General features: G+C 37.7%; 1 protein-coding gene across 1 annotated transcript in view; it reads left to right on the forward strand.

Annotated features, from left to right (window-relative positions):
• Positions 1-18478, forward strand: part of GABBR2 (gamma-aminobutyric acid type B receptor subunit 2) — a 456178-nt gene that overhangs the window by 87199 nt on the left and 350501 nt on the right. The window contains exon 2 of the mRNA XM_059487462.1: positions 15319-15456. Coding sequence (XP_059343445.1) covers positions 15319-15456 — 138 coding nt within the window. The remainder of the gene's footprint in view (positions 1-15318; positions 15457-18478) is intronic.

Below are 18478 nucleotides of genomic sequence, written 5' to 3' on the forward strand. Positions count from 1 at the left end.
CCCGAGGGTGCTGTTAACACAAACCTTTGGCTTGTCGGTGAAGGGCAGCAGAGCCTTCCTGAGTACAAACATGAGCTTGACTTGGCTGAGCTCAGGTAAATGAGTCATGAGCAAAGGGCTTCAGTTTGCTGTTCCAGCAGCTTCCCTGAAGTAGAAAGCTGTGTCCTTTGGGGAGCTGGGTAAGGGAAGTCTTGGCCTCTGTCCTGTTCCACTTGGCCCCACAGTTTCTGGGGTTGCCATAATGTTCCTTCTAGCTCATTCAGCTTCTGCATTTTTTCTGTTCTGTGCAAGAAGTTCTTGAATCATTCATGTAACCAATTGCAGTTTTCTAAGCTAATATTACCCATTTTGCTGGCTTCCTATAGTTAATCAATGACTCTAAAGGAGAGGTTTATGTTTGCATATCACCAAACTCATTTATTCAGAAATCAGTGGCATCAAGGAGTTAAGTGCCTTTAGATTCAAGTCTAAAAAGGAAGGTAGGTTTGACAAACACTTGCTGGCAGGAGTTGGACTCAACATAACAAGAGGGTTAGCTGACTTTGACCTTTGTGTTTACAGCATTAGCTGATATTTAGAGCCTGTTGTTTGTGTCTCTTCTCAGCTTGAGGTAGTCCAGTCTTGCCACTCAGAAGAGATTATTCTTTTTTTAACTGCCAGCTCAAGATAGGCAGGACAAAGCGCACTTCTGTTCTCTTGCTAAAGGTGTCCTGAAGCTATTTGAGTTAAATTAGAAACTTTCCTCTGTCTAGATCATCAAGTGGAAATAAAAGGTAAATTCTTCTCAGGTCCTTGTTGCCTTGATGTTTTGGTGGCTTGTAGTAAAAGGAAAGAATCATCCCATGAAAAATAAATACTTTGCTTTAAACAGAAGAAATACCTTTTTGAAGATTTAACTATAAATATTTTCTAAAAGTGAGAAGTCACAGAGTGAGTAATGTTAATAAGAAGGCTTATAGAAACTATGTGAGGTTTTAAATGGGGTCTGTTTACAAATGGAAGGAAATTAAATTATTTTTAACAGATTAAAGCTGTGCCAAACTCACTTCTGATTTATTATTTCTAAATAGAAAGCAGTACTATTTGCATTATGTCACTTTAAATGCAGATAGCTGATAAAAATGTGATTTTTTTTTTTTTGTCTTAAAGGTTGCTGTTATGCTGCACTAAAACTTCACATCAGCTTAATTTATATAGATCTTACATAACTTACTCATATTGTTTTACATATTTTTGATTAAATGGCATTTAGACTCACATCACCCTATTTGCTGGACACTAAGAACTTGTATTAAGAACTTACCCAATATTTTCTGGACTTGAGAAGGTACAGGAACTAATGCTGCTAAATGTTTTTGAAAAGGCCAAGCTAGACTGTCTAATGACATTTCAAGGTGCATGTACAAATTTATCACCAATGATAAATCATGGATTAGAAAGTAAATCCTTTCTACTCAGTGAGGAATACAGGACTTACCAGTATAAGTTGCTCCTAATACACCTGGTAGAATTAATGCAGAAATAAGTTGAAAACACATCAAAACAACACTATAAAAGAGTTTCTTCAACTGTCAGGAACGAGTCAAAAAGAGGAACTATTACTTTGATGAGTTTTTGATAATCTCTTTTACAAATGTTGTGGCATAGAGCAGAGGTATGCAGCACTCAGAAGTTGATTATCAGTAGGTTGTGTACCCAATATTAAGTGCTGTAAAGCCTTTTGTTTGTTGATTTGAACATTAAAATGCAAGCTTGGGAAACAATTTCTCTGAGTAACACTGCAAATAACTCTTGTAGTCTAATTTTCCTAAATTTGTTTTCTATTGTAATCTCAATTAATTAATTATGTTCATATTTTTTCTAATGTTTATGGTTGTACACACACTGTTCATAGTTTATCAATAAAAGAAATTCACAGAAATGGTTGCAACTCAATGGAGAAAGCAGTGGACAAATTTTCTGTTTCCTTCCTGTAATGTTATCATCATTAATTTAAAGCATGAGGAGTTCTGAAATCTGGAGGTGTACTTGTTTTGTCATATCTGCATATCTGTGGAAATATTCTGAGCTTAAAGCAGTCAATAAGCCTTTGTGGTTAGGGGAGTCATGACACTTTTCTCCCCCTTCCAACTCTGTCATGTTTGCATGCTAACACATCAATGCCACCCAAATCCATGTTAATATTTGTGATTCATACATATCCCTGTCTCTCTCTCCTCTTTGCTGTGGGTGGGAGTCTCCTATCTTCCAACTCCTACAGTAGCTTAAACTACATTTTGAACACATTAGAAGAGGGTTGTTACACAGTCTCCAATTGGTTTGCATATAGCAGTGTAAATAGGAGGCAGTGGAAGAAATTATCCCTCTTTTTTTCCACTTGTTTTACAGTTTCTAGGGAATACAGTCTCCACTGCACCTGAGGAATAGGCTCTTCCATGTTTTTTTGAACTGGAACCTGAGATGTTATTTTGTTACCATGTACTTCTCAGCTCAGCAAGCTGACTTGTGCTTCCACCTCCATTTGCTGGAGCAGATTTGTCTTGGCTTTATTAGTTTGTTTGAGGTGAAGGGTTTTTGTTTTGGTTTTGTTTGTTTTCTTGTTTCTTTGCTTGTGGATTTCTTTTTTTAAGATAAGTACGTGGAACTCTACTGCCAAACTATCCTATTCTTGAAGCTAACATATGGACTGTTTGAAAAGAGCATTTCCTTTTAACTGCTGTGTTGTCCTTCACCTTCAAAGCATACCCAGTCAAATCAGGGCAGCAGGAGGATCTGTGGCAGCCAGCAAGGCTGTTGTCCTCCTCTGTCCTTGTCCCTGTATACACATGCTGGCACAAATGTGAAAGTACACATCCTGCTTTGACAAAATGGAAGAGATGGTGTGAACTCATCCGTTTCCATGTGAGGTCAGCAGTCATATTCAAACAACTGTAAATATTAGTAGTAATTTGTCAACTTGCTTTACCTGAATTGGGAACCATTTGCATAAACTCTTCTAATTGGGCTGTGGAAAGGGGGCAGCCAGGTGATGTGTTTCTGATCACAACCTAAGTAAAGAATGCTTTTCCTGGCTCTACTGTGGCATCTGGTCTGTGGCACTGGAGTGTTTCTGCTTGCATTTCATCAAAGCTTTGAAATCCTAGTCTTGCTAGTATACATCCTCACTACTGGTTTTGAGCTAGATCTTGTGCCTCCCTCCTGCTCCAACCATCTTCCACAGCTGCCAATTTTTACGCAGTTTCCAGTAACCAACAGAAAACCTTTTTAGGTCTCTTTTTCTGCACCACTACTTTGTACTAGAAGACTTTAATGACAGAAACCCCTTTGCTCCCCTTGAGACACTCTGAGTGTCATATTGAGTAAGACATTTGAAATCCCGTGAGGTATTCATAGCGCTGGTTCATTTTGAGAGTGGTTTCCTTGGACAAGGTCATTGTCAATTTAATATTTCACCTGGTCAGCACTTGCCCATTTTCCTTCATTTTATCTCCTAAAAAATTTTAAGAAGATTTTAACTCATTCACACTATTTCCTTTACCTATATGATGCCACAGTAAAAAAATAAAATTGATCCAGAGCTGTACAAAGTACTTTTCTTTGCTTGACAGTGTAGTGTCAGCCATGCTTGACAGAATGATTAGAATCATTCTATTAGCATTTTATACCATTGCAGCCTCTTAAGATTCTGGGTGACAGTCAGTACATGTTTGGCAAAAGAATGTCAAGAATCTGCACTGTTCCCTGTACAAGCTTAAAGCAATTTATCTCTGTTGGAGAACATGGTATAAAAGAAAGCAGACTGTCTTGAGGAACTTGATATTTGCATGATTTTTTAATTTATTTTTTATCTCTGGGCAGCTTAGGACTGAATGAGTCTGACAAAATCATGGAGATTTTAAGGCAGGGTTATCTCCATAGACAGATGGAAAAACTTACATGTTTCTCTATCCAGTTACTGAACTAGTAAGTGAATTTTCTACTATGATGATTCAGGCAGTTCAGTCATTTACAGTTTATTAGAGTTTAGTCAAGCCATTTTTAGTGGCATTTAGACAAGTTAAAAAAGTCAATTTAGACAGGGATGAATTCTACTCATGCATATAAGCTTTGCTTGTGGGGTAGCAGAGCATTACTTGCCAAAGTAATAGCAGCAGTCAGGGAAGTTTCAAATATAACCACAGTGGGAAGACAACTGGGCAGATGACAGAGGATTTGGTAGTTTGGAACTTCTTCATGGTGTGTCAGTGAGATTTCTGTAGAGCTGGTTACAGCCAGCAGGAATTCCTGGTTCAGGAATTCCTGGTTCAGTGAGACATGTCTGCGGGAGTTTGTGTTGGGGTTTCTTATGAAGGAGGAGAGTGTCCTCAGAGGCAAAACAGTTCTTGGGCTCCTACATTCATCTTGGGTAGCAAGCAGGGAAGGAGGTGAGGAACAAATTTTGTTGTGAGTGGACCACAAGCATGAAACACATTTAAGAAACTAAAGGGAGATAATTAGGGTGACCTAATTACACTAAGATGGGCACGCTAGCAGACCTTAGCCTCTAGGATGGATTTTGCTTGCAGATTTCAGAATTGCATTGAATATATTTGCTTTTAAACATCTGGGTGGTTGATCTGGGGTCAACTGCAGGTTTGAGCTGTGCTCTCTGTGGGCATTTCACCTGCACCCAGCTCAGCTCTATTTCATTTTTATGTCACATGGCCTTTTTTGGGGGGAGCCTAAGGAGTGAACCTCCAAGGGTCAATACTTCAAGGTGAGTAATACTTACAGAAAATCTTAATTAAGGGCTGTAAGAAATAGAGCATTGGTCAGTCTGCTTGTAGAAATCCTGTACTACTCTGCTGAATGTGAGTGGTGAGGATTTATTTGTCAGTCTGCTACCTTTTCTTGATCTTGCAAAGGAACAGCTGTTTGTTAATCATGTTGCAATTTGCAGTGTGGAGGCAGTATATTGCTTTTATAACTTTAAAGCTATTGAAATTTAGTGTTCATGCATGAATGTGACAGGACCACATATCAGACAGATCCACCACTTCAAGATTTTGAAGTGGTCCCTAATCTCTACCAGTTATATAAAACTCAGCTCAAGGAGGGCCTTTAGATAGGAAAACAACAAATTAAGTTTGGCTTGAAGTAATACCTGTGACAACCTTGCTTACAGGGCTAATGAAATTGGAAACCATTTTGAACAGGTTTCCATTCCAGTGTCTCTCCATACTTCCAGGGCTGGTCCTTCTCTTTTCTTTGCCTCTTAGGCTTAACTTTGAGTCAACTCCCCATTGCAGATAAGTCCATGGCACCTCAGGTTCTCGTTAGCAAGGTTGCTAATTAGCACTGGGATTTTGGGGGTTTTTCATACTCCCAAAACTGTGACTGTGAAGCATTGTGCCTACTGACAGGCTGAATGTCATGCCATCTGTGCAGCTGCTGAAATAAAACTTTATTCTCTCCATGATTTTTCTTTTGCCCGGTGTTAAGGGGGCAAAAGAATATGATGCTAACTGTGCTGATATGTACTCTATCAATTTCCAGCCTAAGACTTCTATAAAATGGTAAATTATTGTAGTCTCATGCTATGTTAATTCAAGCCAAATTAAAGCATACCATGAATTTAATTTGGCTTTTATGGGCTAACTTAATGGTGGTTTATCCAAAGGATCACACATTATTCCTCATTAGATAAATTAACTTAGCAGAATTTCATTCACTATGGACAAAGTTCAACTGTTTTACATCACAGAAAGATTTTAATTAAAAATCATGGACTTGTGATGGAGGTTATTATACCAGATTTTCTTGACCTTTGAGTCAAAAAAATTATTTTTTGCTATTCTTAATTCATTATGCCCTTTCTAACCTCTTACTTTGTCAGCTGTATTTTAATTCTGATTTTTGTCTGTGTTTCCAAAGTTCTGGTTGGGGAATTTAAAAAAAAAAACACACACCGAAAAGAACCTCTTTCAAACAGTATTGCTTCAGAAAAGTCATGCTGGGAGCTACACATACCACTAAGCACTCTTGATGTTGAATATAATCCTCTAAAGTAGAGGAGTTTCATCATATTTTCCAAAAATGCCAGGTGCTTTCGGACCTTTTATTAAAATTCAACTATATTCTCAAGGATGCTACAGACATCATTGTGATAGCTTAAGAGATTGTCTCACATTTTCCAGGTAAATGACTTTCAGAAGTTATAAGAACATTTCTGAAGGGCCTTGGAGTCATCTGTGCTTCTTGTCATTCCTGGTGAATGTTTATTTGGAAATTTCTCTGTTTGTGAGTACTGAGACATGGGCCCTGTTGCCATATGACAGAGGCACACAAGGGAGACTTTATTTCAACATAATCCTTAACCAGAAGGATGAGAAGAGTTTTGGTTTTTCTGTTTTTTTTTTCTTTTTTCCATATCTCTTCACCCCCAGAATAATTTTTTAATTTCATGTCAGAAAAGTATCAAGAAAGATTTTGGTTTGTTTTTTTTTTTTTTTTTTTTGCCCCTACCCTTTTTTGTAAAAATAAAGCCTTTTCCATGAGTAAGTAGGTCATGATAAAGAAAGAATTCATACAGCAGACTTCCCCTACAACTGCTTCTTGCTGCTTGCTAAGGGTCAAGTGATTTTTCAAAATATCTTTGCATTCCTGTCTTGGTTTCAGTTGCAGCTTATTACTGCAGAGAGGGATGCCAGGCGGTCTACCATGTATATCACTGGTACTTTAAATGTTTTGCTCTTGTGCACCTCTATTTTCTTCCACCTACAAGAACTTCTTGATTTTTATTTATGAATTTGGATTTTTTCTCCTTCTTTGTTCTCTTACTTCAGTCTTTCATTTTATTTACTGTCAAGAGCACTGCTGCATACCTTTTCAGTACGTAACAATTTTCAGTGTACTGAAAAGACACACTTAGAGTTTAGAGATGGTACCCTTCCCTGCATGAGATGATTTTCCTATTCCCAGAATTACCTGAGGAAAAAAACCCAATGCTATTAAAACTGAATACATAGTCAGTTTCAAACATAAGGAAAGGAGAAAACTGGTGAAACTATACCTTTAAAGGCAGTTTCAGAAAATTTATTTTCAAAGCATAGAATGAAGTACGATGTATTAGTTTTGGTTGTTCTTGCTAAGTCTTGTCTTTTGCATACTCTATATGTGAAAAACAAAATCCAGTGTCATATTTAAATGACACATCTTTTCACTTTTCTGAATTCTTCCCTATATTCTAGAAAGTGCAGGGGAGGGAATGAAAGGAAATCTAACAGAAATATTTCAGCAGAATGTGACTATGAAAACGTAGACTATTTCTGGCGGTGTAATGATAAATAATAAATGGTAATAATGAAAGGAAGAAAAAAAACAGAGACAAGTTCAGAATTGAAGAATTGACATTAGTGACTCTGTGTTGAACCTGCCAGTATTGTCTCCTTTAGCTCTCAGTCTGTACTTGAGCAGCAGCTGGCAAATACCTTGTAATTCTACTACAGCACATGTCTGAGAGACAACAAAATAATCAGCAGATTGCAACAATAAATTTAAGTGATAATGATCTTGGGGTTCAAGTGTCTGAAGCAATTATCACCTTCTGAGGTTACTTAAATGCAAAAAACAGAACTGATTTCCTAGGGGCATTTTACAAAGTATTTTGATTAAAATAAAGTCTGAAGATATTTTCTTCAATTATTGAATAATTAAAATAATTCTTTGTTTTGTTAGCAACTATTGCAATGTTGAACTTCTTGGTAGAAATTGGAATAGCTGGAGAAAGCAAAGCCAGCTTATTCTCAAAACCAGAATATATTATTTGTTTTCTAAATATGTTTGGATATATTATTTTACTGTTCCTTTGGAATTTTTATGCTTTTCCATAATGCAACATATTTCCATAAAACATAATGGCAATGGAGAGCATAGGTTAGGTTGGGAGGAAGAATTAAGCAAAGTATTAGTCTCCCTGTTAATACTGAATTTTCAAAAATATCTGATAGGTGTTTGAGCACCAGAATGTCAGGATAAAACCAATACAGTACCAAGACTTAGTTTTGTGGGTTTTTTTTTTTTTTTATGCCATAAAACTCTGAATGTGAACATCCACAAGCAGCTTTAAGGATACTTGGAGAAAAATCTAATTCAAAAGGATATTGGTTTTGGGAACATCCATCCATTTCAAGTAATGCTGATAATTAAAAAACATCTGTAAAACCATCTTGGGTAATATTTTATTAGATAAACGCAGAAGTGAGTAAGTAAAATAAAATAGACTGTATGTTGTGGGTGAGCCAATACAATAGGGATGTTATAATATCCCCTCTGGTCCAGGAACACTTGAACTAACACCAATTGCATTCAAGATGGCAAGTCCAACTGCAGAACAATCCAACAAAACTCAGGAACTTGTTCTGTGGGATCTGACTAATTGCTCATTTTGCACAATAGGGTCTCTCTAAGGCCCAAAAGTTAGCTTTCTGTTAGCAATTCACAAGAAGGTAACTATGTTTTGAATTCCTGCTCAACTTCTTACATCCTAGCCAGTGTTACCTGAATTCCATTGCTGTATGGCCCTCGAACAGCTCCTGCACAGGACTGGTGGTACAGCCAGGAGAAAAAAAAAATGAGGGAAAAGAAAAAGGCTATGGATCTCTGCTTCACTATGGATCCTCATGGGCTGCAGGGGGCCACCAGCCTGTCTCACCATGGGCTGCAGCTCCTGGAGCATCTCCTGTCCCTCCTTCCTCACCAACCTTAGTGCCTGCAGGCCTGTTGCTTTCATATCTTTTTTCTTGTTCCTCTTTCACAGCTGCTGTACAGTGGGACTTTTTTGCCTCCTATTAAATGTGTTACTATAGAGTTTCATCAGCTGAATGGGCTCCGCTTTGGGCAGTGGGCAGTTTTGGAGCTGGCCAGAACTGGCTGTCAGTTCTGGGGAAAAATGTGGGGGCAGCTCCTGGTGTCTTCTCACAGAAGTCACCCCTGCTGCTCCTCTGCTACCAAAACCTTGCCACATCAACCAATAGTTGCATTATTAAAAGGGAGAGATTTTCATATCATAAACACACTAAATGCTTCTTCAGAAGTTCTTCTGAACTTCTGCGTGTGTTACAGTTCCTCATCAGGGAAAAGCTTTACCTTTGTTTGAGAGAAGACTTCACCTTTCCAGCTGAATGCAAGTTTACTCTGAAAAGAGGAAGTCAAATTAATATCTGATACTACTGCATGTTTAATCGGGATGGAAACATAGACAGAGTCAGTTTTGATTACACAGGATTTATCTATTTGCTACATCCCAATTTCATTTAATATTGGAGTTCTTAAATTGGAATCATTCAGTGTAAATGTTATATACTCCAAGAAATAGTAACAAAACTGAAAATATAAGTCATATAATAAAAAAAGGGTATTGTTGGGAAAAGTAAATATAATTCACTTATAAGGAGAGACAGGAAGTCTTTGTTTATCTTGCTTGGTGAACTCTGTTCCAAACAGTGAACTGGGTAAAAAGAAAATGTCTTGAGCAAGAGACTGAGCCTTCACAAGGTGTTTAGACAGGCTCTTAGGACACAAGGGGACAGAGGAGCAAGTGGTCTCCCTTGCTTTGGGATCAGTCATTGGAGTGGCTGGTGGGACCCAAGGCAGAATATAAGCTGCTAAATGAGATGCCAAGCACCAGTACCTTAGAAGTAGCACTTGGTGAGCTGTGCAGCAGGCAGAATCAGATAAAGAAGTTGCTAGATAAAGTCTAGAAGTATGTCAAGAGGTGTCAAGGTAAAAGAGTTCATTTACTGGGAAATATTTCACTGAATAGATTAAGTCATCCTCTGCTGTTGCCAGTCCTTCTAAAGGAAAACCAAATATGATTGCTAAATATGATTGCATTATTTTAGTTAAATTAGAATATGATAGAGAAATCACATACAGAAAAGCCTACCTTTTGGGATGAGTTAACTTCAGTTTTAAGACAGAGAAGTTTAGTGTACTTGCTGGAAGGGGTTGCTTTTATTTTTCAAATGCAGAACATGGGAATGGCTATAGCAGTTCAGACCAGACTTGATGCAAGTAGTTGGCTTTGTCAGTTCACCAGCAGGAAAGGGTGAGATCTTTGTCTTGCTTCCCTAGAATAGTATCCTGGCCACCAGCAGTCTGTGATTCAAGTGTTTAGTGAGAATATTGCCATCTCTCCATTAAGAAGTTTTGAATTGATTTTTTGATCTATGAACTAGTCCTATTTAATTTCATGTATTTGTGAATACATGAAATGTATTTTATGAACTTTTAGCATTCATAACATCCTCTGGCAAGACATTTCACACCTACTTTGCACAGTGTGAAGTGTTCTAGAACAATTGAAAAGGAGCGCTTTTTCTTTCAATGGATAATTATGTTGTCACCAGATGCTGTGGTTGTCAAAGTGGAGGTTCCAAGAGCAGTCGTACAAACTCATGGAGAGAAAATACAGCTACAGCAATTAAATGCAAAAATATAATTGCTGGCTTTTAAAGTACCAAAATCACAGATACTTGAAAACAGAGACAAACCTCAGGGGAAGCATGCCCTGCCCATATAAAGCAGGCAGAGTTTGCCAAATTGATTGACATTTTTTGTAGCTCTGAGCAGTTGTCTATATGTTCTTCACTGAATTGTCTGTATTTATTGAGGACTTTAAAGAAGTCAGTGAAAATTAAATTAAAATAATTGTTGGTGTTCCTCATCTCTTAGCTCCATTTGAGCTGATGTTGTAACACAGTTGTTGATGTTTCTAGGCAAGACTTTGTAGAGGATAGGAATAAGGCTTCATACCTTTGTTCTTTTTGTTCAAAGTCTCTTAAAATATTTATGAGCATTTAGGGCAGATTGCTGCTGAAAGCTCTGATATCACTTGATAAAGTTGGATATTTTATTATGCAGATGACAGCTGTTTGTTAGTCCCTCTTTTCATAAAGGCTCTCTACCATCAATTGTCAGTAGCTCAATAGACACCAAAATAGTTCCTCATGTTTACTTTTACTCAGAAAAAGTGTAGTTGTGCCAGAATACAGCTTGCTGAGAAACAGTTCAGCACAGCTATCCAACAGCTAGAAATCTAAACATAATCACACGTGTGACCAGAGTATCTGTCCCTGCAATGCTCACTGCTGTGCAACTCCAACAAGATCAGTTAAATTGCAAGTATCTGCTGTTGTGCTAGCCCTGTAATTACTCAAACCTGTCGATGTTATGGAGTTGGCAAAACTTTTTATTGTATGAGAGCCACATGAATTTCTCTTCTGTGCACCAAGGACTTGCAGTGCATTATGCTTATGGCCATGAGGATTTCAGTGCACACCCCAGTGTCTCTTTCACTGTCTGCCAGACAGCCCTCCTGGCAGCCAACAACCCTCACAGGTCACTCCTGCTGCTTCTCCTGACTTCAGTGATGTGGGGCCTTCACATGGGACATCCTTTCTCCCAGCTGCAGAAGGCCTTTGGGTGGGTGGGAGGTCTCTCCTGGTTATTCAGCGGCTGTGCTGTTCTCTCCAGAAATGTTTCTTGCCTGTGTGCACCCCTAACGCCTCAGGCAGTTCTTCCTCCTTGTGTATTCACATCCTTTTCTCAGTGGAGGATTATAGTTTTTATTTGTCATTTATCTGCTCCTTTGAAGAGGATTCAGGAAGGTTCACACTTCAATCCACAAATTCCTTTGACTCTTCTCCTTTGCAGCAGTTAATCTGGCTAGTTTTCCTAATTAAAATAGGCAGTTCTATGTACACTTTGTCAGATGCCAGCTGTGATATTAAGCTGTCTTTGTCATAGCAAGAGGCAGGACACTTCACAAACCTTTGCTTAGTGATTTCGTTGTATTTTCCCTTGTGAATTTTCCAGGTAGTCTGTATGAAGTCAGTGTGCTAAGAGATACACTTAATGTAATTATTTCATTAATATGTATGTTTGCTATTTATATTTTGCTTATTCCTGGCTTTTGGCTGAGAGTAAGCACAGCAATTAATGTGTTTGGGGTAGGCAGTTCTCAGCCCCTTCTCCTGAAGAAAATTGTGATAAGTGGCAAATCACATGTACTTGAAATTCTAGTTTTGGTAAATGTATTGCAACCATGGTCAGTGTTTCAATGTGCAGCCAAGTTCAGGGGCACAGCATAGCTGCCCTGTTTTATACATGGCTTGAAAGGGAGCTGGCTGAGTTCAGGTCAGTGAAGTAGACATGCTGATGACAATTCAGGCAAAATATCAAAACTTAGTGGTAAAAGCAGTGTTGGCTCCTTCAGATTATATTTTTCATGATGCAAGTTTGTGACTTTTTATGAGGGATTCTCTCCCCTTCATTGTTATCAGTCATGCTGCAATTAGTAAGACAGTCAGCTTCTTGTCATCATCATGTGGCCAGGACTTTCTAGCTTTTGCTATTTAATGTGGATTTTGGTTCTTATACAGTCTTGAGTTGTCTTGTAGATTGCTGCCAAGGGTTTTCCCTGGACCCAGCTGGAGTCACTTGGAGACAACAATTCAGCAAGTTGTTGAGTGGCAATATGATGGGAATTTAGGTGATGTCTTTCAACAGCACTGCCCTCTTGTATGGTTACATATATAGGGTTTGGGAATCGAAGACCATGAGCAGCAGTGGTGGCCACCTGGGATTTCTGAAAAAATCCAGTTGTTCTCAGGGCTCCAGGAGCTCACTAAGAATATGCTCCTCAGACTAGAGGCAGGAAGAAACCTTTTCTCCTGCTTGTCTGTCTGGCTTGGTAGGGCTATTATTTTTATCTGAATGTTTATTCTTTAATGCTTGTGACAGACTGTTCTGTTGCTTGCAGGGAAGAATGTTATACACAGTGTATGTTGTGAAATGTGACATTAAACAAATGTGAGAGTCTGCTTTCTCCCATCTTTATCATTTTTCCTTTAATTTCTGTCCAGTGTGGCCAGCCACAGTATTAAGTTCTTGTTCTTTATCTCTGAGATATACTTTAGACTTTTGAGACAGTTTTGCTCAAGGAATAGGCAAAGTCTACTCTAATTATTCATGGTGGCCTAGAAGAGGGAGAACTGAGACTAGTCAGGAGGAAAGTACAAAGGTGAAAACATGGTAGCCCTTTAACTGAATCACATTGAAGAGAAGCCCAGGTGTTATTGTAGGTACTTTTGATTGACCAGCAGCGTGAACCTTTTCAGCAGCGTGAACCTTTCACTTTGGGAGAGATGAGCAAACATTTTGGCATACCTTCCCAAGAGAATTGTTGTGTGATTGAAAAGGGGTTGTCGTCATGCTAGTATATTCATAACCATGAAAAATCAAATTAGAAAGATCTTATACCAATTCTGGACCTCCCAGCAAGCTGACCTGCTGCAGCCCACAATTTCTTAAGTTTACTGCAGTGATAAACATTTTGTAGGCAAATAGAAGTTAAAAATGCAGCAGATGTTTTGTGATGTAAGGGTGGATTTTATTTCAGATAACATACCATAAGTGCTTATCATTTATTTATTCATAACTTCGACATGGCCCTTCACAGGCTGCAACTTTCGACAGTTATTTTACTATTAACATAATTTGTGTTTCATACATGGCTTATATTCTTCTCAAACTGCTACTTAGTGATACATTTTAAATGTGACCTAATAAAAAAATAAAAATAATTATAGTAACTGGTTTTAAATTGGTATGAAAACCAGTTCAGCAATCTCTTCTGCTGCAGCTTCATGTCATAAGGTGGAAGAGGGAAAATACTTGGCTAAATGTCAATTAAGTGCAGATACCTAAAGCTCTGTGTCCTTGGCTGCTTTTAGATTTAAGAAGTAGCTGAGCCTTCTGGTTGCACTTGGAATAAACTGGTCTTTGAGTAGGGAGTGAAGGAGTAAGAATGGAGGATGCTGCTTCTTCCAATGATCACAGTCTTAATTCCCTCACAATGTGAGCTTGTCACCAGCACATTAAACTGACAGGGGAGCCTCTTCTGTACTGAGAAGTTTTGGGGTTTTTTTCTGCATTAAGAAAGAAAGCATTGGGCTATATTATGCAATTTAAGGGAGTCTATTCATTAAATATCTGTATCATTTTGAATAAGTGGGAGCAATAATTCTATTCTTGCAGATAAAATGCAAATATAATAATTTTTCTTTTAGCATATTAATTCAGTAAGGAGATTAATATAAGCTTCCAAACTTCTTAGTCAAAATCTTTATTCTCTCTGCAGAATGCAATACAATTACTACTTGGATGCTGATAGTAAATGAACTGTTTTATTGAATAGTCATAATGAAATATTGGAGGCTGGTGTGTGATAGTTCTTATAAAGAGTACATTCAAGGAAGACTTTGCAGAGGAAGCAAAAGAGGGCAGAAAACTTGTGTTTCAAAAAGAGATAGGAGTGGCTGTTAGTGGACCAGTGGCAGCTGCTATTGTATTCTGTTGGTACTTCTGACTTCCAGTATGGTTTGGAATCAAGTTCAACCTTTAGGCACATAATTTATTAATACTCTATTGCAAGCTTAGGAATTAGGGTTATTATGAATTATTAATACTACTTTATTCAAGGATTGATATATCTTTTACAATACTGACTAGCATGAGTCTTTTTTTCCTAATGTTCAGTCTTGGTCTGAGTTTGCAATAAAATCCTCTACACCTGAAATAATGATCAAGCTAATTATCAGGGAAGCCAAGAACAGGTCAGGTTAGAAGGACCTCAGAGTGTCATCTAGCCCAGCCTGCCACTCAAAGCTGTGTGAGCTATGAGAGCAGAACAATTAATCCTTAGCACTTCAAAAGAATATTTTATCTTCTGAAGACTTGGTGCTACACTCCTAAATGACAGCCTCTCTGCTACATATTTTTGCACAGAATACTGAGGTTGGACTTTATGTTGAAGCTCCTTAGGGGTCTTCTTCAAAGACAGAACTTTCTTTACAGAGACCATCAGTAGTCTCAAACTTTCCTCCAACTATGAAAGCCCTGCTGACAATCCAGTGTTACATTGCAAATTTTGCTTTGGGAAATGGAAGCTCTAAATGGAGAGAATGTTTTGGCCAACCATTTGCTACTGGAATTTTTTGTTATTTGTCAAATGGTGGTAGCAAAATTCTAGTTTTGTAGAATGAGGTTTTGTGATGGTTTTGTTCTGGTTTTGTGATGAGGCATTTTTCCTGTTCTTTTGCAATGGCTCATTAGGAGTCCAGAAGAGAGTGCTCGAATTTTTCCTGTTTAGGTCTTATGTTTATGTCTGTGGAACCCCTGATTTTTTTTTCTTGCCCAACTAACTACTCAGCAGTTTACTTCTTAGTTAATTTATTTGTGAATTGAATATTGTCTCTCTCTTTTTTTTTTTTCCAGTGTGACAATGCAAAAGGACTCAAAGCCTTCTATGATGCAATAAAATTTGGACCTAATCATCTGATGGTTTTTGGTGGTGTATGTGCAACAGTTACTTCTATCATTGCTGAATCTCTGAAGGGATGGAATTTGGTTCAGGTAAGGCATGGAATGGAATGTATTCTAATGCTGTCTTGTGTGCATTTAAAAAAAAATTAGAAACTTAGCTTTGACGCTTTTAAAGCTTAGAATTTTGTGGAATTTTTATGTTTCAGTTTTGAAGGCTGGTTAATGTGTAAAGATTAGTTGCTTTTATATAGTGCTAGATTTTAAGCCTTGGCATTTCATTGTAATCAAAAATGCTTGTGAGTTCGGGGCAGCAGTCATGTGTCTCAGTAGGTTAATTAAATAAGAATAATGTGTCTCAAAAAGCAGCCTAGGTGAAATCAAGTTCAGGCATGGTAGGGGGGCAAACCTAGGACTTTTGAAAAGTTAGAAGAAACTCATCAGGCTCAAATTATGGTTCTTCAGGGTATTTACTCAGTCTGTACTCAGTCAGAACGCAGTAATTCCTATGCACTTTAAAAGTGCTGGAAGTGCATAAATTCTAAATAGTGACTAGGTTCACGTCTCAGTATTTGACTCACGAAGCACATTTATTCCCAGTTGCTCTTCTTTCTGACTTTCTCAAAGGTCAAGTTTGTGGAAAGGTTTCCTCTGCTGAGGAATCAGAATTTATTAATACTGATCTCTGAAATGCAGATGATAACAGCATGATTTTCTTCATTTATTTAATCATCTGACTAGTGATAATTTTCAGATGGATGGCCGATCACATTGCCATTGAGTTTTGCTTTTCTGATGTGGAAATACCTTGGCTTTCTACTCAATGTTCATATTGCCCAAAAATACTCCTGTATATATTTTTTTTCTTAAAAACTCTGAATTATTCTACAGCAAAATAAAAAAATACAAAACAATTACCTGAGGTTAGTTACAAACAGGTGCCTTTTTTCCACCTGGAATACTCACTGAGAGTAGTGCAGCAAGAACAAATGAGGCATAATTAAGTTTGTGAAGAAGATGATGATCAGAGTACAAATGGGAAAATCTTAGGAGGATAATTAAAGTAGCTTGTTAACTGTGTTTGCAATGCTTGTCAGATCAGATATTTTTTCCTTCTGCTTTGGGAATTTTTTCTGATATAAAAAGCAATTCCTCTGTGAAACCAAATAATAGTGTGTCTCTGGGGAGAATTGAGAAAATAACAGAAGCCTTGAAACTAGCCTTTAACACTCTCTCTTAAAATTGGCCTAGTTCATGACCTATAATGAAGTATGTGGCTGGAACTCTGTTTTTTTTTTTTTTTTTTCAATTTGTCACATGGAATTTCTGTATGATGTAGGATGTTTTAAACAGCTGGGTTTCATTGTGCTAAAGACCTTTTCATTTGCAGTCAAGTTCTGCCTAATACGATCTGGAAATCAATTTCATGAAGTTGCTCAGTCTGAGGAAGGATAATTAGAAAGCTTTTAAATTCCTGAATTTGTCAAGATATATGTCCAATTATAGAATGGTATGAAGTATTACTACCAGAGAGCATTTATTTCTCTGTGTTCTACCACTATAGCTGTGACTATGTCTTAAACATTATTTATGATATCAGTTCATCAAGGTGTTCTTGACTGCTTGGGCTTAGTATCCTGTGGACACTAGATAAATCCTCACATGGCAAAATGGCTCTTTATGTCAGGTTTTTATATCTTGACTGGCTGAATGATGAAAAAAACCCCACAACAGCATGGCTGGGAATTGTGGCAAGGCTTAGTAAATGGTATAACAGCAATGGCAATAATCTAAATATTGTTTATGAAAGTGTTATGTCCTGTAGTGACAGCAATATGTGTATCTGCAAACCAGTAGATGTAGCATGTATAAGTTAGCGGGGAAACAGAGTACAAATCCTTCCACTCCTCAGGATCCACCGTCATAAGTGTCTCTGATTAAAAGCTGAACTTGAAGAGAAGGAGAAGATAGAAATCTGTTGTTCTCAGAAGTGGAGCAATAATATTCAGCCTGATAAAATACAAGGCTGTCCTCCCTCAAAACTTGAGACTTCACCTCAAGGAATCACAGCAAACTCACAGAAATTGTTTTATGAAATCATGATGATGATGAAGTCATTTCATGTTGCAGTCAGGAAGAGGGAAAACAGCATAGAGACAAAAACTAACCTGACATTGTATTATTGAATAGAGGATTTTCATTTGGATGTCTGACTCCAAGGCTCTGTCCCTGTCCTTGTGCCTGCAGTCATGAAAACAAAGCTCTTAACCCTAGCAGGGACATTTGATTTGATTAACACAGGTGTCATGAGGTTCAGCAAAGTGATCACTCTCTTACATGCAAGATAAAAGCAGGATGATACTGGTAGTCTTGGGAAAAATAGGAATGAAAGAAGAATAATACAATATAAGTAAAAGAAAAATTACTTTCCTGACCAAATACAATATGAGACTTGCTGACTGCAAAACCTTTTAAGCCTTTTAGCCCTGGTTTCCAAGTTACTGGGTGACTGCTTTTCCTCTGATTGGATGAATTTTTCTTTTCTGCCTTTTCTTCTCTATGACAAGAAGTTGCCAAAACCAAACAGTGAAGCAAAAGGCCTAGAGTATAAATGTGCTGGAAATTTTCATATTGCATTTTCTACTCAGGCAATTACAGTAGTGGTGAGGGAGGGGAAGGAAACAGATTCTTGCAATGTGTCTTCAGTCTCTACTCTCCTTACTGTATGCTTTTGGTAATGATCGTGTCTTTTTTACTTAACTGGTTAAATCAGGTCACTGACAGCCTGCAACAATGTGAAATAGGGAAGATTATAAAGGTTGAAGAAAGTCTCAGTCTGAAGGTGACATATTTTATTTCCATGTCATATCAAAAAACAGGTACTTTTCCTTCTCCATCTTTACAAATTCCGATTTAGTTTTGATCAGCAGCAGAAAGGGAATTTGTGTTCTCAATTAGCTGCCTTCAACTGCTGGCTGATTTAATTATCTCTTACTGTAACAAAATTAATTATTTTTTAATGGAGCATTTCATTTCTGTGAAAGGAGCAAGTTGTTTTAGTCTGCAAAGTCTTATGTCATCCTGAAGGACTTTCACTGAGGTATGCTGGGTGACA

This window comes from Ammospiza nelsoni, chromosome 1 (genome assembly GCF_027579445.1).
Source record: "Ammospiza nelsoni isolate bAmmNel1 chromosome 1, bAmmNel1.pri, whole genome shotgun sequence".
Taxonomy (NCBI): Eukaryota; Metazoa; Chordata; class Aves; order Passeriformes; family Passerellidae; genus Ammospiza; species Ammospiza nelsoni.